Source organism: Ischnura elegans, chromosome 8 (genome assembly GCF_921293095.1).
Source record: "Ischnura elegans chromosome 8, ioIscEleg1.1, whole genome shotgun sequence".
In the NCBI taxonomy this organism is placed as follows: Eukaryota; Metazoa; Arthropoda; class Insecta; order Odonata; family Coenagrionidae; genus Ischnura; species Ischnura elegans.
The window spans coordinates 76,512,645-76,539,516 of record NC_060253.1 but is presented as its reverse complement, the minus strand read 5'-3'; the positions used below and the strand labels follow the sequence as shown (position 1 = coordinate 76,539,516).

At 36.2% G+C, this 26,872-nt stretch overlaps 1 protein-coding gene and 1 long non-coding RNA gene across 2 annotated transcripts in view; one reads left to right on the top strand and one right to left on the bottom strand.

The window, feature by feature from the left end:
* The window catches only part of LOC124164440 (PDF receptor), a gene marked incomplete at its 3' end in the record, with an annotated part of 163,599 nt that overhangs the window by 118,739 nt on the left and 17,988 nt on the right, over positions 1-26,872 (top strand). Inside the window, exons 8-10 of the mRNA XM_046541765.1 lie at positions 19,951-20,053; positions 21,936-22,053; positions 26,350-26,419. Coding sequence (XP_046397721.1) covers positions 19,951-20,053; positions 21,936-22,053; positions 26,350-26,419 — 291 coding nt within the window. The remainder of the gene's footprint in view (positions 1-19,950; positions 20,054-21,935; positions 22,054-26,349; positions 26,420-26,872) is intronic.
* LOC124164044 lies at positions 9,627-10,405 on the bottom strand. The gene is made up of 2 exons (XR_006865941.1): positions 10,316-10,405; positions 9,627-9,941 (listed from the first exon to the last, which is right to left on the bottom strand). It is a non-coding gene; the product is annotated as an uncharacterized LOC124164044 (long non-coding RNA).

Sequence of the window (26,872 nt, the reverse complement as noted above, 5' to 3'; positions counted from 1 at the left end):
AACAATAACTGTTGGTGTGTTTCACTCTGTGAGATAGTCATTTTAATTGACTGGGCATTGCTCCGGTTACACAGTTCTGATTCAAACGAGACCGATTATCGGCTTCTGCACATGCGGCCAAGATTGCGATATCACGTTACCCCTGACGGGCCTCGATTAATGGAACGATTCCGATTGCAACTTACGCAGGAATGTTGTTTACTTCGATTGGAAGTTAGTTTCATTTAAAACTTGATTTTTTAAAGAAATACAGGATTGGGATGAAAGAATAAATCGATTATATTTATTTCTATTTACTTTTTTCAATAATTTTGGTTTTATATTTACAAAATAATATCAAAATAGGGGTTTCATTAAAAGTCTCGGCTTTTGGTTACTGTACGAATGCATTGAGCCCTCTTTAAAGGCATACATTTACTTGTGGTCTGCATAGGACGGATTAAACATTTGTTATCTTTCTATTACATAAAACTGTGTAATATGCCAGGTCCTTTGAAGAGATGGCGCAGTTCTTGCCTCGTGCCATTTCAAAAATGTTGACTTTAAAAAATTCCACATTCCTTTGTATCCATTACCACGAAATCCTTTATGCAGAATGTACGTCAGTGTATCTAAATTCAATGTGATGGCGCTTTGTAATGGTGTGCTTAAAATAAATTCAGGAATTATTATCATTTTCCTTGGACACAATAAAATCATAAGGTAGTGAAATATAGAGATGACACTCGATGTACCAAGTTGAAATTAAACGAAATTAAACTCCTCACAGAAATTAGATTCTCTTCAAATAAGTATTATTTAATCTCATTAACCATCTACATTTTTTTCTTTTGGTTTTCCTTCCTTTTGGCATACATCTGGTTTAGAATTTAAAAAATACATTTAATGTTGATATATCACAAAATTACTAAAGTTTTCAATGACACTTAACAGTTATGCATCACAGTTATGTATCGTATACATTGCTACATACTCAAAACAAGCCTTTCCGCCTACTTAAATCATTTTTTTATAGGCATTTATCAATGTGCCATTACCAAGCCGAAATCTATCCGTTTCTATCAATAAGTGTGGATTATTGGGTTTCCTTGGCTAGGTAATATTCATTAAAAGCACTTCAATTTCATTATTTTCTGAAATTCAAACCAAATAGTTGAATGCGTCAACTGATTGATAGTCTTATTGACTAGATTAAGCGTTCTGAACTTGTAAATGACCATTTTAAAAAACTAGTTCACGGTTTGTTTCAGGATGCATTTGTGCATTGATGCAAGTTTGTTTTCACTGTGTAAACTTAATAATACTGCACTTGATAAAGATTTAGCAGCTGAAAAAATGTAAAAAAAAGATATTGTGGAAGTAACTAAGTGTCTGTTATTAATAATATTTCCTAGTCCGTATCTTAATAATAATATGTGACATTTTTCCGAAGAAAAAGTTCAAAATTGCAAAATGCTAGTGTACCCTCCTCATAAGTAAGTTAGGTTCCCCATTTTGATTAATCAATGCCTTCAGAACGTAGATGTTTACAGCTGAAGCGAAAATAATTCACCAAGAGTAATCTACAAATAGTTCCCTATTTCCAAGATCTATGCCTAATATTCATCGCTGTTAGTAGCTCCCTAGCCCAACAGTAGCAAATAAGCCGGTGAAGCTTAGAATCCGGTGAGAGCCTGTTCAGAGTGATGCATGAAAAAGGAGTTTTTTTCTTGGAAGAGACCATTCACATATGAATCAACTGTTATGAATAGAGAGTTGCCATTTTCCGAGCAATATGATTTCTGAGTCAAAATATTTTTGCAGGGAATGCTTAAAACTGCGTGCGATGGAATAATCGATAGACGTGAACCCTTACAGCACCGCTTCTCTTGTTGGGGCAAAGCCCGGGGAATTCATATTCCAGCTCAACATGTGCCTCTTGAACACGTATATTCTGGGAAAATGGAAGCGTATCTACCGTAGCGGTGAAGGTTCCTGGCTCTGAAAACAATGAAAGTATTTTCCACAAGGCGTTAGTTCGCATTCCACCCCTACGTAAGGATTTCTCTATATTGATACTGGCTTGTTTCTTGGTCTCCATGTGGAAAAAAAATATGGAGAGTCTACTCACTTTCAGTTACGCTGAAAGAAAATATTCTAAATTTGAGATTTTTCATTTGATCATACTTATCCACTCCACTAGGAAAGCTACGCAAGTACATTTAATAGTTCATTGCTATTATTATTTTTGAAAAAGGCCTTAGGAATGCAATGGTTGATGCAGAGAGAACATTGTACAATGGTGGGGTGTTTTTTTTTTAATTTTCCGTCAAAACGCTGTAATTGAAGAAGCCGTTGAAAAAATATCAAAATCTCCAATAAGTACTTATGTTTAAACCTACACACCCGAACTTTTTGTTTAATGGTTGCAAAGCGTTCAGAGCTAGCAAATTCTGTTGAAATGCAATCGACTTTGACGTTCGTAAATTGCATTATTTTTTTATTTTTTAACTCTATATACAGATCCAAAAATCTTATTTGTAATATAAATATTTTTACGCCTACTCAACTCTTAGTATTTGGGAAAGGATTTGTATTAAATAAATATATATGTTTTTATAAGCATCTTCAACATAAAATCCGCTTTACGGAAGCGAAACGGTATCAGAGTACATCCCGTAGCAATGAAAGGACTACATTGTGAGGATGCGTTGATGCAGGCATTAAAAATTCTGGGAACATTTAAGCTAGGACGTTTTTTTCCATAATCTCCTTCATTTTTTCCATTCTTAAGCTGTGCTATGAAAACCCTTTATCGCACGTTGTCGCTTGGAGCAGCTCGTGAAAATGCAAGGAAAGTAGCTGTTGACCGTTTATAATCCTATTTTCTTTTCGGCGGCGGCGTCGGCTATTCTGTAGCTGGCATCATTTATTCAAGTGTTGACCCAGTTATGCAAATTAACTTTTACCCCGCCTGTTTAAGCAAGGGCCTTGTGACCATCGAGAGTCACCGGGCTTAAACATCATTCCATCTAAATTTAGAGATGCTTACTCGCACGCTGGATTAAACTTCCTTGCTGTTTTTGTTCCTCCTCCGACTATAAATAGTTTTTTTACATTCAAAGAAATTTAAATATTTAATTCCATCGAGTTTAATAGTACCTTGTGTCCCCATTCATTCAACAAAAATTTTGGAGCCTTATATAATTATAAAGTTAAATTTTTCTCTTTAAATTTTGAGGTAAAATGGTGTATATTGGCCTTATATGCGGTAATAGTTATGACGCACAATCATTATCTCATATTACTTCCAAAAATGAGAGTTGCAGAACACAGTTGTAAAATATTTAATATTCTTAGATATATTGTGCGACATTTTTTCTGTAATTACATATATGTGGATCTGCTTTTACGATATTACGTTTATGTTGTTTCAATATAAAGAAAAATACTTCTTTATCATAATTGATGGTTGATTAATGAGTCCAGCCTTTTCTTAGCCTCTTTTACTGGATATTTTCAGAGTGAGAGAGTAAATGTATGACGCGGAAGTAATCCGTTGTTTTCTGATATCGGGATAGTGGTGAGGTTCTCGACACTATTTTAATTAGTACATTACACTAAATTTACGCATTTGATATCCGTTTTTTATTGTCCAATCGAATTAATTTCCCTTATTTCATGTTATAATTTTCAACTTTACCTTGCCCCTGTACTTCAGTTTTCACTAAAATATGTAACTACATTGAAAAAGATATGTTGACATGAATGCTTTTGTGCTTTTTTATTGGTAAATATAGCTGGAAAAAATTTGGGGAACTACCAAAGTTTGTTTTAGTGAAAGCATACTGGTCAAATTTTAAACGGATTTTTATCGTCATCAGTGGTGGATTGTTTCTTCGGTGTCATTGTTTTCAATTTTATTAATTACATCAATACATCATTACATAACACATTAAGTCATTATCAAAAGCTGTGCTCATAATATATCCATAAAATATTTTTTCTGTGATAGGATAAATTAATAAATTAGGATAAATAAAGGGTTCTTTATAGCTTTAGAAAGATAGCTTGTACATTCGTTCAAGCTTAAGGCAAGTATTCCTCTCCGTTGATCACCTTTGATGTACTGAAAAACAAAAATTTGTCTTAGGGAGCATTTCGCGCTTGAGATCGTTATATAACGGTACACTCTTCTTCCTCATCACAAAAATTAGGTCTTTCTACATCCTCTTGCGTGCAAATGCAAATTTATTCGTGGCAAGCAAAGCGACTTGATCCCTGCTTTTGTGCTCTTGACATTTCTTGGACGAGGTCCTTTTCCGCATTTATATCATAGGGAAGTGGTGCTTTCTTGGAATATGGAGCGAATGTAATATTATCCTATCCTATAAGTATCCTCCTAATTCCCTTACCAATTAGGCTAATAATCCTGGAAGAATTGGATGGAGCAATTAATTAATTTACTACGATTGGGGGACATGATTGAGCAAGATAAAATTACCATGACTAATGACCTAACAGATGAAAATGCTAGGTTAAAGTGGCCAAGAATGAATGAGATATTAAATTCAATCAAAATATACGTTGGGTAAATTGGAAAGACATATACTCATGCCGCAGATCCCTAGCTAGTTTTCATTATGCATGATACATTTTTATATTCCTTGTACTTTATTTCCACTCAAGCACCATTTATAGGGTTTATTATTTTTATTCTTGATCAGTTGTTTCAGAAAACTCTATGCCAAGAAGAAGAAATATTCCTAGTCAGTACATAGAGGCTAATCTAATCGAAAAGATGTTAAAGGTCCTACTACGACTCGAAGCAATCCTCTATATCCTCTATATATATTTTTTTTAGTATTGCGGTTTCAAGGAGTTCTGATTTCCTGGCGTTTATGATATTCAGAAAGTAGATTAGATATCGTTTGTGTTAATCATCAAAACGTATCTGTATTATGATCTTCCTACTCCCATTAAAATGTTGGGCATTCTCGCTAGGTCATTAACCTCTAACCCTGCTTGTAAGTATGAATCATGACTATTAGTGTCTATATTATAATTACGTGTTAATTAATCTAACCCTCTTACGATAGCCCAGATTTAAAGCACTGGTCTCTTTAAATTTACGTAATAATGGAGACAAATATATTTTAATTCTAAATGTTTACTTATTATTAGACTTATTATACTATTATAGAAATTATTATATTTATATTTTAATTAAGTTAATCGCTCAGTGAGTTACAAAGAACGGGTGCAGACACTGTTTTATCCACAATTCAGACTTTCAAAAGTCGATATTGCGCTTGAACACCACAAAGCGGGCAAATTTCTGCAGCGAAATTACGGTAGAACTATGATTTGATGCATACAACATACAGCGTTTTAAGATCTTCACGGGACATAGCTATGTATCACGAGTATCGAAGGTTTTAGCTTCTTACGTGGTCTTTTGCTGGTGATCACCCCCCTTTGACGAGTTATTTTCAACACCGAAAAAGTGTCGATCACTCCACTGCTTTTTAACAATCTGAGCGAAATTCAACCCCATCCTTCCCACTCTCCTGACCCCGTTTCTTCCCCCCACCCCTTCTCAACCCTTTCATGCTAAGCGCTGACCCACCGCCCTGGAAAAAATGTAACAGGCCCACTCCTGGTCGCCCTCTCAACGTCACCACAGCCACTATACACTCCCCCCTCCCTCCCTCCACTCCTCCCCACTTCTTTCCCCTCCCACTAGAGCCCTCCCCTCCGTCCTCATCAATGGCTTCTTCACCGCAAACAGAATATCGCTTACTCCGCGATACTCGGATACAACCTCCCCTCCGTCCCACGAGAGCTGGGAAGATAGGAGGACGCTGCTACCACTCAACGCCTCTTCGGGGAAGCGCGTTCCAAGGCACAGCAGCCCTTCTTTTCCCCACCTCAACTCACCCTTTCTTGTCCTCATCCTTGGAGGAAGGGAACCGAAGCAATTTGAACACATTTCCTCTCCTCCTGCCACATGAACGCCTGGCTTGCTACAAAACATTCATGTTGATGCCTCATTTTCAGTTCATTTAGAGGCTAAATCCATGTCCAAAACATTAGAACAAATTCTACATATAAAAAGGGAGTTGGGATGAACAAAAGACGAAATGATTGATTAAAATTATTTCATCGGCGAATCTTGAGTACACTCAGTGGCGGATACAGGAAAGGGACAAGGGGGGTGCTAAGATTACGATTCTATTTAGTGTGAATTGAATACTCAAGGGGGGCTATAGCCCCCTTCTGGATTGTAATATACCAAAAGTATGTTAAATAGGCCCTAAGTTTAGAGCTAATTTGTATTTCAATTCGTTGAAGAAGGTAAAGATGCAGGAAAATATAACTAAACACTTTTGTGCAAAGAGGTAATCCCAAAATACTTCGATTTTACCTAGTGTGTGTTTAGCTTCCTTAGCCTCCACCCCCTCCCCCATATATCCGCCACTGAGTACACTTGTGGTGTCCTTTTGGCCTAATCGATTGGCGATTGAGGAATTGGCCGTGGCTATGGACAAGCTTTACTATGCCTTCGACATGGAATGTTTCCGCCTACAACTTCCGCTCATTCCTTCCGCTCATCGCCCGTTTGAAAACGCTTCCTTTTTAGCCACACCGTCATATCAGCGTAAAGATGGAAGTGAAATGGCACTAGGTTGGCATTGCACGGTGGGTGATCGAAATTTTCCCATCATTAGCAGTTGGGCTGCACCAGCGCTGAGATGATGGTCGTTGTCATGGATCAGAGCGCTTCCAGAAGTCAGCATGTCTCTTATTTCATTTTGAATGGGAACATACGTGATGTTTCACCCTGCTTCACACTCTAGCCACAGTGCATTTAAAAATATTTCTTTTATCGGCATAAAGGTGAAGGCTTGTCTACGCTGAAGCCATTCAACGAATTTTCTGGGTACTCTCTGCAGTGCACACTTGGAGGGAGAATCAATTGAGGAAGTGTTGTTAGTGAGATTGCTACTAACCTTAAACTAACAGCTTGCGATCAGAAATGACATGAGCGTGTGGTGCGGAGGACGTGCAGTTGCCCTATCCACGCAGAACCCGCCTATCGCTTGTTTTATTTTTGCTAAGCTATCGGAGATAAAAAACCGGCCCTCGTTCATGGAAGGACAGGAAATAGAGTCATGGGCCTTTGGCTTCCCGGACCTTATTTTTAAAGTTTTCGAATTTCTTTTGGGACAGATTCATCCCATTTGGTTAGAAAATTGATTGCGAAAATTATTTTTGTAATATAATACCGGAAAAAAGTGCCGCATCGCATTTAAAGTTTTGAAATTTTGGTATTTTTGGGTATTTTTCGGACATAACTGAAGATGATGTCACTAGGATTATTCTATAACATATCTGTTTTTACAACGACTCGTTAGACATTTGTAGTATTTCACCCCAAATATCTTTCAATTCTGGCCGTTTGTTCCCGGGATATCGCACCAAGAGTGAGCGCGCGCCACCCCAGGCAGACATTTGGGTGGCGCGCGGGTTGCATAAACACAATATGTGTTGATCATTCTCACCCATCGCAAAACCATGAAATTCTTCAGATAACCTTTAATCTCCGTCAGTATAACCTTGAATGTTATATTCTCCACTGTTTATTGCCAAAACGGGCTAGTAGTTGGGCTTAGTGATTTATTCTACATAGATGCTTCTATCTAAAATCAGCCAAAAATCTTCTCCCACTTTGGGGCCCGGGCGGCTGTGATAAATAATATCCGATTTTGAGCTATTTTGGGATCAGAGCCCCATTATGTAAGTAGGCAACTTTTCCGCATAGGGCATATTTGATCCTGAAAAAGTCATTTTTCGGCCCACCGTTGGCTATACGGGCCTACGAAGGGCTGTTTTATTTTCTCAAGGAAGTGATAAATATTATTTCACTGCCGATCACGCAGCCTTCGAAATATTACGCAAATTGTATATAATCTAATCCTTAGCTAAGTAAGTGATAATCTTCTGATTGTGGCAGCTGATCTGGCAGTCGATGCTCCTAAGTTTTATTGTTTTGCCTCCATTGAGTGTATTTTTAAAGTCAAATGGATCTCTTAGCATGAAAAACAATAACAGATCCACAAATATAGCATGTTGCACAATAAAAAATAATGCTTCTCCGAGTCTCCGAACCGATTATTTATATGCTGCTCTTTGTTTTCTGTGTCAAAATGTAATATTTTTTTCTAATTTGGTATTATTTACGAGTACCCTAAATGATTCGTTATTAATATTTCCGTACATTATCTGTAAGCAATAGAAATGATTACACTGCCAATTTATAAATTGCGTTTAATCACTTTGATTCATCCTGTTAATTGATTGTCGTACATTTTTATCTTTGGCAATTTTACAATAGGATGCTAGTATAGTTTTACAAACAGAAAAGAATGCGATGGTGGTTGGCGTAGCATGGTGAAACTCCTTCATGATGCACAAAGGTTAAGAAAAAGACTTCGCTGTTTCCTATTTTGTGAAACAGCGAGGTCTTTTTCTTAACCTTTGTGCATCAAACAGAAAAGAATTATTTGGCATGCGATATAACCTCTGACTGCTTTGTGTCAAGGTATTTTAATGCATTAATTAAATCCGAATATTAAAGGAATCATTGAAATTCTTACGAAATATTTTATAACCATTAAATCCATACCATTATTATTATAACCATTTTTTGGCAACATCATCATTTGTCATCTGTCATTTTTTTGGTAACATTTGTCGGTAAATTCATCTTCTGGAGTGTCATTTTCACCCTGCACCAATTTCGAGTGTTTTCGGCCCTCTAATGTGCGACAGATTTACGGTCCTCCAACACAAATCCCTCGTTTAGGCCGGTCGTCGTGACTACGGGGCCGAGAGTTGACAGGTTGCGATGACTCATTGCCGTCGGAGAAATCGTTTTGGTCACCCCCTTTGCCATTTATCCCCGTATGCAGAGTTATAAATACTCCGCAGGAAAAAAGATTTCCTGTCTTCAAAATGGAAGGGCTTTTTCACCCTCTCCTAAGCATACCGTCACCACTGCTGTTAAAGTGTCCATTGGAACAGAAAAAGTCATGCACGATTTACTTCATGAGAATAATTGATTGAAGATATGTTTTATGATTGTTTTTGTTAGAAAATTTAACTATTTATGTTGTTGGGTGATGCCTACTAAGTAATAACTTATTTTATTCGCTAATGTGACCTACTGTCGGCGTCAAAAGGATGTGCCACTGTACTTTACAAATTTATATCTGGACTTCAGTGCATGCCATTATAACAAATAATACGTCATTTTAAAGAAAATTTTATTTTCAATTCTGATTTATTTTTTGTTTTATGAAAAATTCAAAATTGTAGACATGCGAGTGCAATAAATGACTCCGCCCATCATAAAATTAGCTGTTTCGTCAACTTCAAGAACTTTGTAACTCAACCTAGGGAAAACTACCACGTCTACAGCATTCATCTTCCACAGTAAGTTGCAAACATTAATGTAGATTTTCAAAATGGCTTTTGCGTATGTTTAAAACGTATATTCTGATGTAAAATGACTAAATTGTTTGAACACTATCTAGTCCTACAGTTTACCCCAAAAGAAAAAAGAAAATTAATAGAAACACTACTTAATTTATTTGCAGTTTTATTATCAATTTTATCATCATATTCATGAGATTACGAAACATCGATGCCATCAGTCTCACACGTTCATCCCCTGAACCAGACGAGGAAGGGGATTATAGATTGAGAAGTTAAGTAAGGTGAATTTTTGGAACGATAATGGGAGGAGGCAAGGTCAGCCTCTTGGAAACACAATTCGGTCGATGGAGGGGAGGGAACTCTTACAGAAAAGGGAGTCAACTTCCAACCTGTGATATGCACTTGTTTTCCAAAACTTTCCAAAAAATGGTATTTGTAACTCTCTCTCCAAAATGTCACACCTAAAAATTAAAATTTGAAAATATATCAGTATCAATTAAGTGTTCTTGAAACTAAAGCTTTGAATTGAGCTGGTTAATGAATTTTTATACTCCATAATTCGCACACTGAATATTTCGTACTTTTGTGCATTTAGGACAAAATGGTGGAAGATATCTATAGTCCTACTCCGGTAAGAGATGTGTTATACTTTATATTTTTTAGTTTTGGAAGTCATGGAAAATGAAATAAAAAATTTTATTAGGTTAACTGCTTTATTAGTACAATGATATTAGTGAACCTAGCAATTTTTTCTTTCATTTTCCATGATGAAAAGGTTTCACACAGCTAAAATCAACAGTTATATTTCTAAAAGTCGTAAAATACCAAAACTTACCGAAATGATCAGCTCTATATTATTTTTTAAGGCGCTGCACTAAAAAATATGGAACGAAATAGGCCAGCGTGATATTTATCAAATTTTCTCTAAGGTGTTCAGTCTGGCCTGTTCATTTGACCTTCCCACAGTCGATAAGTACATTTGAGATAGTTTAGTTTAAAGCCCTGAAACTGACTTCCTCACGTAACTCGGTCCGATAGGTTAACTTGGGAAAGTGAAATCTCTCTCTCAGTGTCTCCCTTCGACGACGATAGCGGGAACTTGGTCTTCTCTCTTTTGCACGGGACGTCATTCGCTCGACCCATATTTCCAACTCAGAAGGTAGCCCTCGTCAACATGTCCCTTTGATACGGGATCTGGAGAGAAAGACGATCACGCGGAGATCTTTCCGACGAAGGAAGAGAACTTACCGGCCGGCAGCGGGGGTTGTTACCGACTGCTTTTCCCGCCTCACGCTGACCTACTTAATCGCTGAAGGTTTCAATGTCCACCGCTGCCGTCCACGTCTCCTTGAAATCCTTAAAATTGCCTTTCATCTTCGATGTGCCTTCAAAGTTTCATTTTGAGTCATTTATAAACTCTTCGAAAGTTTATGAAACTTTCTTTTCTCTACAAAATATATACTACTCAACTGATTTTCCCGGCGGGATTTAATTGGAAATACGATAAGATAGATACTAAATCCTATTCCGGTAGAAGATTTGTAATACTTTATCCTTTTTTATTATTTGAGTCGTCAAAACATAGAAACTTCCCGATAAGTCCACTCTATATTATGTTAATTAATGTGTTGTACCATAAAATAGATATTTGCATAGTCGAATATTTGTAACGCTGACTTCAAGCTTTCAAAACATGAGAACGGTAATTTTTAGTGGGCTAGAACCTATTATTACGTTAGGCATCCTTATGCTGGGAGAGCTGACTCGATGATAGAAATTAAAGTAATGGCTATTGGCTGTATTATAATCGATGCATTTTTCGATATCCATCGCTGCTGCGCATATTTCGAAAATACTCTCATAATTTCCATTAGTCTGCTGATACGCTTTGAAAATGTCAGTATTGTCTCCAAAACACTTCTTCTTTGTTTAATTTGTCCTTGTTTAATAAAAAAAACATTAATTTAATTCAATTTAATCCAATTTGTTCAGTCATTTAGATTGCATATAATTTTGCGATCGTGATTTTAACAATTTAAAGTACTAAAAATAATATTTGTAATACTAGAATTATTGGGAAAAAAACCTTATGTGAAAAATTTGATTCAATGATAAAACTTTAAAAAACTCAATGCACCCCGCTAATCCTCTCTTTCTTCCCCAACACCGCCACCTTCTTTAGCTCTCGTCTCCTCACCCACTTTAACCCCGCCCTCCCCTGGCTGGTCAGATACCTATCCTCACAGGAAAAACCCTCCTCCCAAATCAAGGCTGCCCCTTTCCCCCTCCCCCCCTCTCACTATTCCATTCCGAGTTTAACCCTCACCCCCACCCTTTCAACCAGTCCTTTTCCATTCCGATAGTTGTCCTCACTGTCACTTGTGCACTTTGTGTATTATGTATGATGCATGCAAGATCAGTCACCTGACGATGGCACCAAGTTACGAAACCCGGCTCGTGCCCATAATTAAATAACAGTGAACCTTACAAAGTTTTATTTCCTTACTTCCAGTATGGAGAGGTTTCACAAAGTGAAGCCTGAAGTTATTAGTTATACACTGATAAAAAGTTTCAGTTCCAATTACCAGTACCCACTTCTCTGAGATACACTCATGTTACCAGTGCTTTTTGATGAGCTATCAAGTTTTGAGATTCATTTAGTTTATTTAGCGCCTTTAACTTTCTTTTATCAAACTTATTAACGTTACTATTTACTCCACCTACTTGATTGCTGGTTATTTCAATTTTTATAAATACTAAAAGCTTTAATTCATTTTCGTGACTTGGATCCTATCGTTACCTACGTCACATTAAAGTTGGGAAATCTGATGGTACGGTATGGTATTTGGAGGAGATGATCAACAGCTGAGGTCTTATGCGCCATGAGGTTAAGGTAGAGAAAGAAGGGTGGAGAGAAACCCGGCGTCTGTATAAATCTGCTCTTAACGAAAGGCGCCAAAGGAACCAATGTATGAAGTCCCATCAGACGGACGCAGCTCTGCACTTGTGCCCTCCACAAAGAACTCAAGAAGGGATCATACAGCCTCTGAAAAATTCTCTGTCACCACCGGGATTTGAACGCAGACCATATGGGTAAGATGCCAGCACTGTAGCCACCACACCAACACGATTCCAAGGGAAATCTCATTCCTACGGTGACTTCTAATCTTACATGGTGAAATATGATAATTTTTATGTGTTGTAGTCAGCTGAAATTTACATCCAAATTTGGCTCTAAATTTGCTTCAATAATGAGTTTTAGCCAGCTTTACACGCATTCAATATTTTCCATTGCTGTCCTGAGATCGTGCCAAAAGAATAGTAGGTATTTACCCGCCCACGAATGTTGCTCCTGACAACTTTTCCCGTCTCTCGCTGACCTATTTAATCGTTGAAGGTTTCCATGTTCGTGGATGCCGTCCACGTTTCAAATAAATACTTAGAACCCCCACTCCTCGTCCTTTCGATGTGCTTACAAAGCTTTCCGAGTTCCATTTCATGGCATCAGAACTTTTCTTTCGTGCCTGTGAGGCCAAAACTTTCTTCGCCCACAAAATGAATTTTACGTTACTGCGTCTCACAAGCTTAACGATTGGATTGATCTTTTCGTTGGCAATTTAATACTTACCGTTATTGAGTAACACTGATTTAATGATAAAAAATTAATAAAAATTGTTTGTGTCTGTGAAAGATTTATTCCCTCAGAACTTTACTCATATTTAAGTGTTCCGTTGGTCTCTGCTCATACATCAGCGCCTGCTTTGGAGTGCAAATTGTTTGTAAATAAGTAACCTCATTAAGAATTCATTATCCACGTTTGGATGAGACTTTCTTCATGAAAGTATTCATCCCTAGCATAAACGAGTAAAAATAAGTGGATTTTTCAATTGGGCGTAACTTCTCGAGAAAAAAAAATCCGTTAAATCTCCACTCATTCCTCAATGTGCTTCCAAATTTATACGAGTTCATATTTGTATCATCAAACCTTTTTCAAGTACCTGAAGCTATTCTTAGTCGTATTATGAATTTTTATTTTTCTCTAATTTTCATGACGAGATTAATTGCAACTTCAAAATCTAGCTTACGTTTTTCAATCTAATGTATGGAATAATATGAGGAAGTGATAAAAATTTCTATAACGAATGTCAATTCTGAGTAAAAAAATAGAATATAGATGAATTTCGATCCTAATTTTAAAGTTGTTTTCTTCTCTTTCCCTCACCTCCATCAGTGCGTATTGATAAGCATGATTAAATCGTTTTAGTATCAGCATGGTGAGTTTACACATTTATTTCAGAATTTCCGCATGAATATATGAATGCATGAAATTTTTAATATCACCTCCTAATTTTTGAACTTATACTTTATTAAAATAATGGTCAAGATATGTGTCGAATATACTACTTAATACTAGCTAGCCAATTCATCGCTAAGTATGTATGCATAAAGCATCATTTCCACTTGAACCCATCAACTTTGGTGTTTTTATGTATTTCATACAAGTGGATGTTATTTTTTTTAACTAATTCGATGGGTAATTCTCAAATATCTTTTAGATAAATTTTGTTTCATTATAAAACTAAACTTTCGTGACGGTTTCCTTCTTCATTACGAATTTACTTGATAGCAACAGTAAGTGTGTCATGATTTAGCAACATGTTAAGCGAATTAGGCTGGGAGCCATTGGAGACTCGGAGGCTGCGCGCTAGGCTTAGATTGCTTGAATAATTGAGAATGGATATCTTTAAGAGCGACACAGAGAACATAATATGAGAGCCACACTATATTTCCAGGTCCGATAGAAGCGATAAATTAAGAGAGATGTTTTGCCGAACGGATAGATATGGGAATTCGTTTTTCCCCCGAACCATAAAGGACTCATAAAGGACTAAACGCCAGTACCAACCTCGTTAGAGTACTTCATTTTTTTTTTTTTTTTTTTTTTTTTTTTTTTAGCTGTGTACGGCTAGTGTCCTAACACCCTCTGCCACACGCCTTTTAGGCGGCTTGCGGGGTATTATATAGATGTAGATAGATATTTCCAATTGCGCAATTCTCTCTGATTTTGGTGCTGATTTTTGCTGTGGATTACTACCTTTGCGGAAATTTTTTCGGAGCCTCTCATCCCCTTTAAAGTCCTCATTTTGATTGATTGGTTGGCGCTCCCTGGGACGTGCTGATTTCGCGATCCTGATTGTGGAGAGTCTCTTAATTAGGAGATGCGCTTCCCTCCCCCCGCCCCCATACTGTCATTACGGCCGACTGGATTAAAAATGTCGTACCCTCGTAGGCCCTGCGCATAATAAAATTTCTCATCGAAATTTCGCAATGTGGTATCCACATACTTCGGTAAGGTATCGTTTCCGAATATCGGAAGTTGACGAAATATTGTATTTTTCACTCTTTTGGTAAACTACTATTATTTTCCACGTATTTGCATCATCCTGAAGTGGTGAGGCTGGGGAATCAGGATATATAGAAGCTCGGAACCAGTATAGAGTTGTAGGAAGAAGAATGTAAGAGGAATGTGTACAAGCTGTGACCATTCTGCTCTTTCGTCCAATAATTAATTATTTTCAATATTAATTATATTAATTATTTTGTCCAATAATAATAATTGAATTTCAATTATTTTCCGTTTTTTATTATTATTACTATTATTTTCAATTATATTCCGTTATTTTTATATTTCCGTTATATTCCGTTATTTCAATTATTTAGAGTAACAAGTTTCTAAATTATATCTTTAGAGAAATGCCAATACTGAATCAGGATATTGACTACATATACGATAAAAAGTACTCAAGCCCTCAGAATAATGGTTCAAAATCTTCCCTTCAAAGGCGGTTATAAGTCATGTTCTTCTTGCGCGGACATAGGAGGCGTTATATCTGGAACATAGCTTCGCTACTACTAATCATACAGGTATAATTACCATTGTACGTAGCACGTATTGAACCAATGTACCTATTATGGGAAGCCTATGCATTCCCAAAAACCGGTTAGAATTTTATGTATAATTTATATTGTTGAGATACCTTCATCTCTTTATTTTGTATCGTATTTTTACTTCATATAAGAAACCTAATTAGTGGCAATAGACGGCCATAAATTGCCAAATGAAGTGCATTGCGGCTAAAAACTATGGTATTTATGATTCTCAAATTGTAACCTAAAATTGTTGCATTTTAAAATTTACAGTTATTATTAACCATGCCTGTAAAAAGCGTGATTACTCATATGTTAAAAATCATACATACCTAAATGTAGAATTATGTATTACCTAGATTTGAGTTAATTTGGGCTTTTTCCGTTAGTTTTCTCAGGGATAAAAAATTTAGCTATTTTAATTTCAATTTCCCCTCCGAGTTCTAAATTTTCTTTGAGACGGTATCATGCAAACCTAGCATCAATACTAGAGATATGTAAGCTTCAGCTAATGCAGCCCACACACTGGACAGAAGCTCGTGATAAGCCAGTACGTTTATCATTTATGAACGCTTAAAACATGTAACATATGTGATCAAATTCCGTTCACTACCCATAAAAATGCACCTTAATCGATGATTTCATGTTATCGTTTCATGAATTAGTATTCCATAATAAAGTAACTAAGGGAATATTTGTTGCATACTCACCTGAGTAGCACTTTATCGTAGGGAAAGGAGTTATCTCCTTTTGTGAAATGGAATTGACGTTTCAACGAGATCAGTTGTTTCATTTTCGCCAAAAATATGAGCAGTTATAAATTTGTTTGCGTTTTTATTATTTCTTTTTCCTCAAGTCCTTTTCTTGAAGGGTGGATCATCTTAGAAGGGAATGTATTTCCCTGAAAGAACAATGTTTCCTATTTCCAGACAAATGTCCAAAATTGCACTGCCATGTAATTATAATGTCAATTTTTCATCATTTGATAGAATAAACATGCTGTAACTTAACTATAAAACGGCTTTTATACTTTGAAGAATGTCATTTAGCGTCATATAAGGAATGATGACTCTTGTTTGAGAAGTTGATCGACTTTATTGTTTACTTCACTTAGATAAGTCGTGGCACTAACTCTTGAGAAGTTTTCCCCAAAGGCAAGGAGAAATTAGGTGTCTTATTATTATTTGGGAGGAATTAAATTTCAAAATTTCTCCTTTTGACCAATTTGAAAATTTTTCACTCACAAAAACATCCATATCATTATCATAATAATGCATTTAGTTATCATGATTATTGTGGCGATAAAAATTTCGCCATTAAACTTCTCGCCACAAAATAATGCGTGGCTTACACATTTCCTAAAGAGAGCTGAAAATGTATTCATTCCTGACGTTGCTTCGAAACAGCATTAGATTATAATGGGTGAAACTTCCATGCCATTCTTATAAACTGTTTTGCACGCCCAATGCTACTATTCAATTGAGAAATACAGTTCATTTCGTTTTACTCTGTCTCAAGGCTTGACTAGGGGACGAATTAAATCAGACTGCCAATTAATATTTTTATTTAATTTTTACAACTTCCTCAAACCGTATCATTCGGTCTGCTCTTGATTCACTTATTCAAGGTATGTGTTATTCAGTTTCTTCGATAATATTGTCGCGTCTCCAGGGGTTATATTTTCCTTCTTGGGTATTGAGTTTAGTGAGAAAAAAAACACGTGCCAAGGACGGGAGAGTGCTTTTTCCTTTTTTTCCGCTGTTTGTGTTTACTGCACCGCCTCTCTCCTGGCCGTGTTGCACCAAGTGAGTGGCTTACTGCTTTCCATGAAGAAGCCTGTCAAATAGTTCTATGACATGAAATGGAGGTCTTAAAAAAAAGAATGTAGTGAGCTCCAAGGAAAACTATCGATGCGAGAGACATTATTGCCATTCAAAAATAATCCATGATGGATAAAAATTGAGCGTCTTTTGTTTTTCTTGTTTTTCTTTAACTGCCATCTTTACATCTCTTATAAACAAGCAGTGTACTAGTTCCGATTATATCTCCGCTGTTAAAAAAAAACTGGCTTGAAGTTTGTTTCTTCCCTAGAGTTATGGTAATAATAAACATTTATCATGGAGCCGTGCTATTACTTTTGACATATCAGACAATAACTGCATTTGAATTCAAATAACGTTATTTTAATGGAAATGGCGCTCCGATTAGCTCTTACGTATGATAAACCAGCACTTTAACTGTAAAAACATTTAATTCATCTCATTGTGTCCATTCTATTTGCATTTAACACCTAGGGATGTCAAAAAAAAACACATTTTTTTCATCATCGTGATCAAGGGGACTCGATAAAGGTGAATTACTGCAAGTAGAGACATGGAAGGATTTGGAAGCATCCACCTGTTCCTGGGGAAGCCGGTCTTAGATAGCAGTTGCAAGTCATATTTCAGGCGGAGAGAAAGTTGCGAGCCACGAGTGAGGCGCTGATGATTAAGAGAAGGCTACGATGAGTGAGGCTATGAGAAATTGTTGCTACAGGAAATGGAGCGTGAAGCAGCGGAGAAAAAGTGTTCACTTTAAAGTTGTAAACTGAGTGTCGTGGGTAGTTGCTCGACATGAGCTGAATGTGACAAAGAGCCAGAAAAATGTTGAGCCCAGAAATTATTCATAGTATCGTAGATTTAAAAATGTGGTATATTCTTAAATTTATTAATTCTCACAGTTATTTATAATATATGTGAAATTAAATATTCAAAGGAATTTTTGCTTGAAAACCCTTTTTCAGTTTTTTTAAACATGCAAGCGACCATTAAGTTTTTTATATTTACATAGATAAAATTATATTTACTTGAGTAGTTCTTGCGTGAACTATATGATAAATAGGTATATTTATTTCTCTTAAACGCCTTATTATGCATATTCCGGAATTATTTTATCTTATTTTTAGATCTGCATCTCCGTATTTTTTAGAGCAATTTTTATCGATTAGATACCCATCATCGATATATTTTGAATCGTTTTCCATCGCCTATTGTGGATTAAATATATCAGAAAAATCTTACTAACTACATTGGGTAATGAAGCATGGTGATTGTATCATATTCGCCCTCAATTTTCGTTTCCATATCAGGTGAGGAGCATGATTGTCCGTAATTGTTTCTAAAACGTGCCATATTTCCCTTTCATTTACCAAATTATCCCTTTCTTTTATTTCAAAGCTGACGTCTTTTACATCTTTGATACGAAAGTTCCTGAAAATAGGCTCTTCCAGCGAAGTGATGATTGATGCAAGCGTAAGAGTCATTCGAGTATCTCGAATTTTGTATTCAAGCTGTGAATGAGGAACATTCTCAAAACTTGACTGAGAAAGTCATTTATGTCGATTCTTGTATTATTGAGATAAAGCTTCCTCATATTTTGTCTTTCATCTCCTCGTCGAAACATGAACTCCTTTATTTCACTTTAGAAATAAGAAAATTAGGGTTGTTATTTCTAGAGATATCGGAGTTTTCTTCCTCTTATATGCGTACATGGATCATATTCGCATCACTCAGCGCTAACTGAGGCAAGCTCAGATTTTCTTTGAAATAGTGTAGCATAAATATATTTCTCTTCGAAAATGGAGTTTTTTATACGTCCACGATAACTGTAACTGACAAGAAATATCAAAAAATCAGTTTTTTCCTTGCACTTTAAATGGAATTTTTCTTTTCATTTTATCTACTCTATGAGGCAAGCTCAGATTTTCTTTGAAATAGAGTAGCATAAATATATTTCTCTTCGAAAATGGAGTTTTTATACGTCCACGATAGCTGTAACTGACAAGAAATATCAAAAAATCCGTTTTTTCCTTGCACTTTAAATTGAATTTTTCTTTCCATTTTATCTACTCTATGATTAGTTTTAGTACATTTAAAGGAAGATAGTCCAGGCCGCTGTCATCAAAGGGTAATTGAACCCGTAAATTCCAAAGAAGTGCAAGTCATTTCAGCAAATTGTTTTGATAGGCCAATTGTTCATCTTGCATTCAATCGAAGCCATCACTTTAACTTTTCCCCATGAATACCTATCCTTATTTTTGTGTGAAAAAACGTTTTACTGCTCTGATGGTTCAAAAAATACACAAAAAATGTTCATTACGTATTTTTTTCAGGTGAGTATATGCTATTTTGGAAATCATCGCTTACCATTAAAATTTAAGCTACAAAACCTATGCATTTGACCATTAGCCTCATCAGAGTATGGTCCGTTCCATAATTTCTGAGGGGATTCTTTTTACTTGTATTTTTTGTGACGCACAGTTCGGTTATTGAATTTTTGCAATGTTAAAACAATTATATATTGAATGGGTAAGTGCATCTTCTCATGTAATCTTAAGTTATTATTAAATCCATTAATGTATCATCACCATGGCTCTTATTGAACATTATCTGTCTTCCATGCATTTCGTCCCATCTCCTACCACCTCGGTGCGGCTGCTTCCCTCACCCGATTTCCGGACGATATTCTTCCGTTTTCATTGGCCTGCGGTTTCACTATGCTCAGCCCATCCTTTGCGAGGCATCCTACGTATTTTTGGAATACGCCAGGACAGCCATGTTCATGTGGATGTTCATCGAAGGGCTTTATCTCCACAACATGATCACAGGTATGATAATGCATAGTAATGAGTCCCTTGAAGAATTTTCAAACTTCTGCAATGGAAATTGAAGAAAACTGCATCTTTATCTTAAATAACAACCATGCAATGAGTTTTAGAAGGCTTATCTTCGGAATTAAAACAAAAAGTCATCAGTTTATGCGGAATGAATTTATTTTATTTTCACCGTCACTTGAAAGGAGTGTGTGATTAACAGTGTTTTTTGTCTAGTGAAGTTTTAAGCATGCCTTTGAAGCTCTTTGTTTTCTCGTGCACCAGTCTCATAATTTCATTCCATATATTTTTCCTTTACACCTCGAGAATTTTAATGAAAGTGTATTGGATGATGAAAGCATATCAAAAATTCTTTAGTTATTAGGCTCATTTTTTTACTCATTATTTTTTACCAGGCGTGTAAATGGCCTTTACCAAGTTATGGTTGTATTTAGCCGTCTAGATGTCTCTATGATGCATGATTTTATCATGTAATTAATTTTTAAACATATGGTATGCACATTATCACATGCGTGATGAATTTTAGGTGACCATTAGTTCATGTGGCTTCTAACTTTCTACGTCAGAGGCATATAAGGCTCTTCTAAAAACCAATAATAACGATGTTTAATAGGTGTTCATGGTTTACCTTATTCAAAATTCAACTTTGAATTGAAACTCAAAAGAAACCTTGTTGAAAATAAAGATGATCCCACTTTAAGAGTAACCTATTTAATGCCTAATTAATTACCTTACGGCAAAATATACTGGAAATTGTTAAAGCGATGCAACAGTTGTGTATTTTTTCAAATCCTGAATACACTTGTATAATATGAAATTTTCTGTCGTTGAACCATTATAACCAATTTTGATTCTAACCAACATCAAAAATGCATAAATTTTCAGCTCTTTTCAGCAATTTTCAGGATAGACCTTAACGATGTTTCCTTTTATGTTATAAAGTGTTATGACAAAATATATAGTTGCCACCAAGAATATGATTAAGTACCGTATACCGGGACCACTTTGCCGAGTGGGACAACTTTGCCAGGTTTTGAAAAATATTATCTTTGGTGCCCTAATAAGTTCTCTAATTATCCAAGAAAGGGCCTATGTTTTCGTCACACAGAAAAGATATTGAGTGATAGCCTTTCCACACACTTATAGTCTTACGAATTTTTTGCAGGTCTTTATAAGTATTTTGTTTTCAGTTTATGTTCAGTGTTTTGAGTATTTGGGTGTACCATTCTATATTTAAGAGTTTTCTAAGTTAAAATTATTTATTCCATTGTTTTATTGAGGTTAACGCTGGATATAACTCCGTTGGCAAAGTTGCCCCAGTTCCTGAGAATCTTTGCCGACTATGTTTTAATTTTCCAACGCATAAAATTTGACTTAAGTTGTAATTTTTGTACTCATTTTGAAAGTAGAGACCAAGATTAATGGCTGATGATGGTTTTAAATCATTGTCGTACATGAACTTACAAGAGTGCAGTTGGAAAAGAAAAAAGTGGCAAAGTTGTTCCGGTTTACGGTACTAACTTTTCCATTTTTAAAACGAGAAATCTTCTATTTCTACTAGAAGCATGTCGGGGTAAGAAAGGGTTGCTCGGAGGTAGAGGTATTTTGCTGAGGTTAACTTGTTATAACCCCGAAAAATCGACAGTTAATCTAATGAGGCGTTAAATTTCCCCTGTGGAAATTTGCCGACGCATTAGCTTAACTGGCTAAAGCATTCGACCGGAAATCGGGGGATCCGGATTTGAATCCCGGTCAAAGCGAATGATTTTTTCATTGTGGATTATTCGCACAGTTTGTGCATTGCGGGTGATTCCGTAAAGATACCACCGTGGCTAGTCCTAGTATACATAAATTTTTAATGAGCCCTTTCTTCCAGTGACTGTCTTCCAAGAGAAGTCGTATTATTCCGTCTACACCCTAGTTGGATGGGGAGTCCCTGTGCTGATGACTGCAGCTTGGGCCTTAACTACTGCCATACACTATGGAACCTCCAGGTAAGCTATCTCTTACATCCTTTTCTGAATCATATCGCTAATAAGGTATTAACAGACGAATTGATTTTCATTCAAACTAGATGAATCATGGAACTCGGGGTCTATCCTTAATCCATTCCCAATGGAAACGAGAGATAGGCGAGATAAGTGTAAGAATTAGTTTAGTTTTTCCTACCGAACATCGCTAGCTAACCCATCATAACCCAATGTTGCTTTCAAGTATTATCAAGTATGCATACATTTTCAATTCTATTCAGCAAATATTTGAACTACATGCTCATTTGTGCTGTAAAGTTTAATGGCGAAATATGTAGCTGCCAGAATAATTTTGAATGAGTTCAAAATTTTAACATTTTTAAAATAGTAAGTCTCGAAATTTCATTTCTCCCAGAAACAGCTCTGAAGGGTTCATTGGTTCTGACAATGAGTGTTAATGTTACGGTCGAAAATGCATAGTAGCAATTGTTCCTATATGTGTAAATTAAAATATTAAATGCAATATATTTTTGCTTTGATTATACAGAAAGAATAATTGAAGCATTGGTTCGAGGTTTTTTCTCTGTTACCACAGCCAAAAAATTGGCTCGAAACATAAATTCTTACTTTATGTTCTGAAGCTTAACTATCATATATTCAAAAATGAATTCTTGCTTTCTCTGATGAAATTAATGGTCCAATTTGACAATACCTGTGTGAAATTATTTTGAATAAACTAAACAAATTATACTTTATTTTTTATTAACTCCCAAAATAAGGTATGTCTCGAAATTAATCCGCATATCCATCTTATCTTAGAATATTCTGAAATATTTAAGTACCACCTTGCCGACGTAAGGCTGCAAAAATGGATACAATGACGGTCTACAGTGTAGGTTTAGCGCTGAATTAGTGTGCCTTTTCTTTCGTTGCGAGACAACTGCAAGTGTCATCAACGGAAATAATTCGCCTAACTAAATAATAGTATTAGAATAAAATGTGTTGCTCATAAGTACTCTGTTCAAAAAACGTGACCGTCAGAGAAGTGACGTAAATATAAAAGCGATTCATTAAAAATAATTAGGAAAACTTTCAATCTTTGGCATTGTTAACGAAGTGACGCTTAACAATCGTAGAGTTTTCTTCGTAGTGGAGAAGATGGCACTGGGAATTTCTTATGAAAAGAGCACGTATAACAGCGGTAGATCCAGAGTGGGGTTACGCGGGGCTATAGGGTACTCCCTGGGTATGCCATTTACACTAAATAAGATAATAATTTTGTTCGGACCCCCACTATGCTCGGAGATTACCTCCCAGGCTCCCCAACTACCCTCCCTTGTCCCCATCCAGTATCCGTCTCGGAGTAATACGAATAGGTTTATAATAATCATCACTTATTTGTTGCTTGTTAATATAAAACAAAATGTTTTAGCGTTGGTTTCTGGTATGAAATAAATTTTGAGACCGGGGTCTTCTTCCACTACTATCCTAACACAAGTTGATGGAAAGTTGACACCGCATCTTTGCGGCATAACCGTCGCTCCTTATGCTTATGGCTCGGGTTCATTCTCACCAAAAGTGGTATCGTATTTCCGCTTTAGTGAGCAGCGCAGAACGTGTATCCTTCAAAGTCGTGGATGTTCGGGTGAGTGCGAGGGTTCCAAAATATGAAGATGATGAGTTAGGACGTCGAGATGGATGAATCAAGGGTCGGATATTGGGCAGTTCAGATGGACCAGGATGTGAAGGGAGTTAAAGGGCACGAAGGGTGGGGAAAGGTTTAAGGGTACAGGATATAGGGGGTACGGTCGACCCTTCTCCGTATCCGTGTCGTTGGAGTCGAATATAATTTGTCTGAATTGGGGAAGGCTCCATCTTCTGTATTTGTCGTAGTGAAGGACCCGTGGTGCGTTTTTATTTTATTTTTTATTTTTTTATTTCTGCTCACATTTCACCCACAGTGTGAATGGATATCCTTCCGACCCTCATTAAGGGCTGCGATTCACAGCTTGGCATCGAGTAACAATCATTAGCGAAAACCGTGGCCAACGGCGTTGCTGACCGTTTCTTCCTCCCTGGACCACAACGATGGGCAGATTTTTATTTTTATCGTTTGCCGATAGGTTGAGAAGAGTCTCGTGACCGAAATCGGAAGATAGCGGCTAACTGACTTCACCAATGGTCCTCTCGTGGTAGACTGCTGTTCGTTCGGGATGAGTGTCTCATTATTGACACACCGCAAAGATATCCATTATTCATTTAGAATTCAATGCCTACCGCTTCTATAATGCCACCTTACCAATGCTAGGCTACAAATACAGTGGATACATTCACAAAGCAGGTTTACCGCTTTAGCTGCATGAAGTTCACTCTTAATTTTTGCGGCATCTGTCATATACTCAGCGCTTACATCAAGTCAATATTATATTAAGATCTTTCCTCGCAGTGATGGAACGTGTCCTAAATTTCTTTGTCTAAATGTCTTTCTTCCCAACGGTAATTCTTTAAGGCCATCATAATAATTCAATTCCCTCTCAAGTACTCTAAGAAAGCAGGGCTAGAATATCACCTCGGTCTCTTTGTCGTAATCTCTCCCGCAAAAAACTTTCTAGGCACTAACTGTTAATTTTACATAGCCATTACCATTCGATTTTGGTTCTTCTAAACTATTTGATACTCGTGTAATTTATGTACTGTCTAGAGACAATGGAAAGGATCTCAGTCATTCATTCCGCCTGAGGCAATAGGCACTCGAAACTTAAGTTAGGAGTTGGAGGAAGCTATTATTTTTTTCAGGGTAACAAATAATTCACAACCATAAGTAATGCTGTTGAAAGTCTGTTACTTATCTTTTTCATTGGTGCCTTGTAGAGTAGCTATTTTCTATATTTTTTGTAATATGCTACTTGTGAATTGGCTCAGTTTATGACAAAATGGCCGACTTAATTTGATTGTTTAAGATTATTCACTTGTTATTATAATCATATCCGTCATCAAATACTTAGATGTTGGCTCATTAAAGGCCGAATTTATATTCATTTAAATTTTGTCAATTCACAGTGCTGGGACGTACCCAAAATAAGGATGCAAATATTTTCATCTAAGTCAAATCCACTGTCTCTTCACTTTTAGTTTTTGATACAGAATGCATTCCGGGTGTAACACCCTTAAGAACTTTCCTGATTTAACTGGCTTAGTAAAAAACGTTGTTTTCGATGGGACTCGATCTTTTTGTGAAAGAGAAAATATTATAATGAAAGAGAAAATATGGCCCTAGTATGAAATCATAACTCGACTTATATTCAGTATTTTCTCGGTGCCGGTCGTTGATTACTAAGACAAGCACATTATGGTGGTAAATATAATGCTGTTCATGCGACTCATTTGAATTTCAATCTTCGTCTGGTCTTTCTTGACGAATGCTTGAGAAAACGTGTCCTTCATATGCAGTGATGATCTGGTAATCGGTAAGAGCATCCTGCAATTGATTTCACGGTGACTAGTGTGCTTATTTTTAACCATAAAATCGATAACCAATGCCACTCAACGAGGAAAATACCTTGTTGAGTGGCATTGAAGTAACGTAGAAATTAATGCCTTACTGAATTTTAAGTGTGATTCCATTGGAAAAGAAAGATTTTAATTGATAATTATACTAATATTGACTTTAAATAACGGCTTGGAATTTGAGGAATCAGCCGAAAAGTATGGAAAAGAATTTTTTTAGTATTTTGATTACCTAGGAGAATCCTCTTCTTGAATCTTAATTCTTAAAATTTAACTGTTCTCCCAATTTCTAATGGTTGTTTTTTCAAGTATGCATAGCATACTCTACCATGATTTGGTCAATTGTTTCTTCAACCAATTATACTTGTTTCGTTGATTATTTGAGTTTTGAGTTAAATTTTTAATGCCTAAATAAAAAAACATAGTTGCGGAGGGAAAGCATCGGTATTTATTACACCCAATGACCATTCATATTTTTCTAATAAATTCATACTTCTTCTTCATGGCATCCCAAATAGTATATTGAAACGTCATGGGTAAGAGCTCTTTGTGAGCAAATCCTACTCTGCTTCAAAGCACTGAAAATCAAATTACTTGAGATATATAATGTGTATTCTTTCCGTTCTTAGTGATTATTTTTTTCAGATTTATGCTATAAGTCTTACCTGAGATATCTTTCTCCAGTCTTAAGGGGGCTGCGAGAAAAAATGGGAATAAAATAAGCCGAGAAATTCGTTCCTATGAAATTACTGTCACATAATTGGTTTCTACATTTATTATTTTCAATTCCGTTTGCTTTTCAATTATTTACAGGTGTTGGTGGGGTTACAACTTAACTTTATACTTCTGGATCCTCGAAGGACCTCGTTTGGGAGTTATATTGGTAAGCATTTAGAATTTATATTAACAACATAAAAACATTATGTGATTAATGTGCGCATTTTGGGAAGAGTTTGTTATCTTTAGGATTTTAATAAGTTGTACTTTATTTTATATAAAATTCACGATTCCTACCAATTTTTAAATTCTATCATCTGAGCCTGCCATTAGGATCTATATTTAAAATTTAGAGTCAGGTACATTTTCATGCAATTAAATTCCCAAGACCATGTTCGTGTACTAAGTTATGGTACATAGGTATATATTCTGGTCTGTACGCTTTTCGACAATTTCAGTTCACAAATCTTTCCTGCAATGCGAACCTCTTTAAGCTGAATGCAGACATTACACATTTTCGTATCAATGCACTGTGTTCCAAATGATTTTTACGAGTCCCACTCATGGACTTAGTAACTGGACTCTTAGGTTTTGTGATGTACTCCGGGGGTAAATGAAA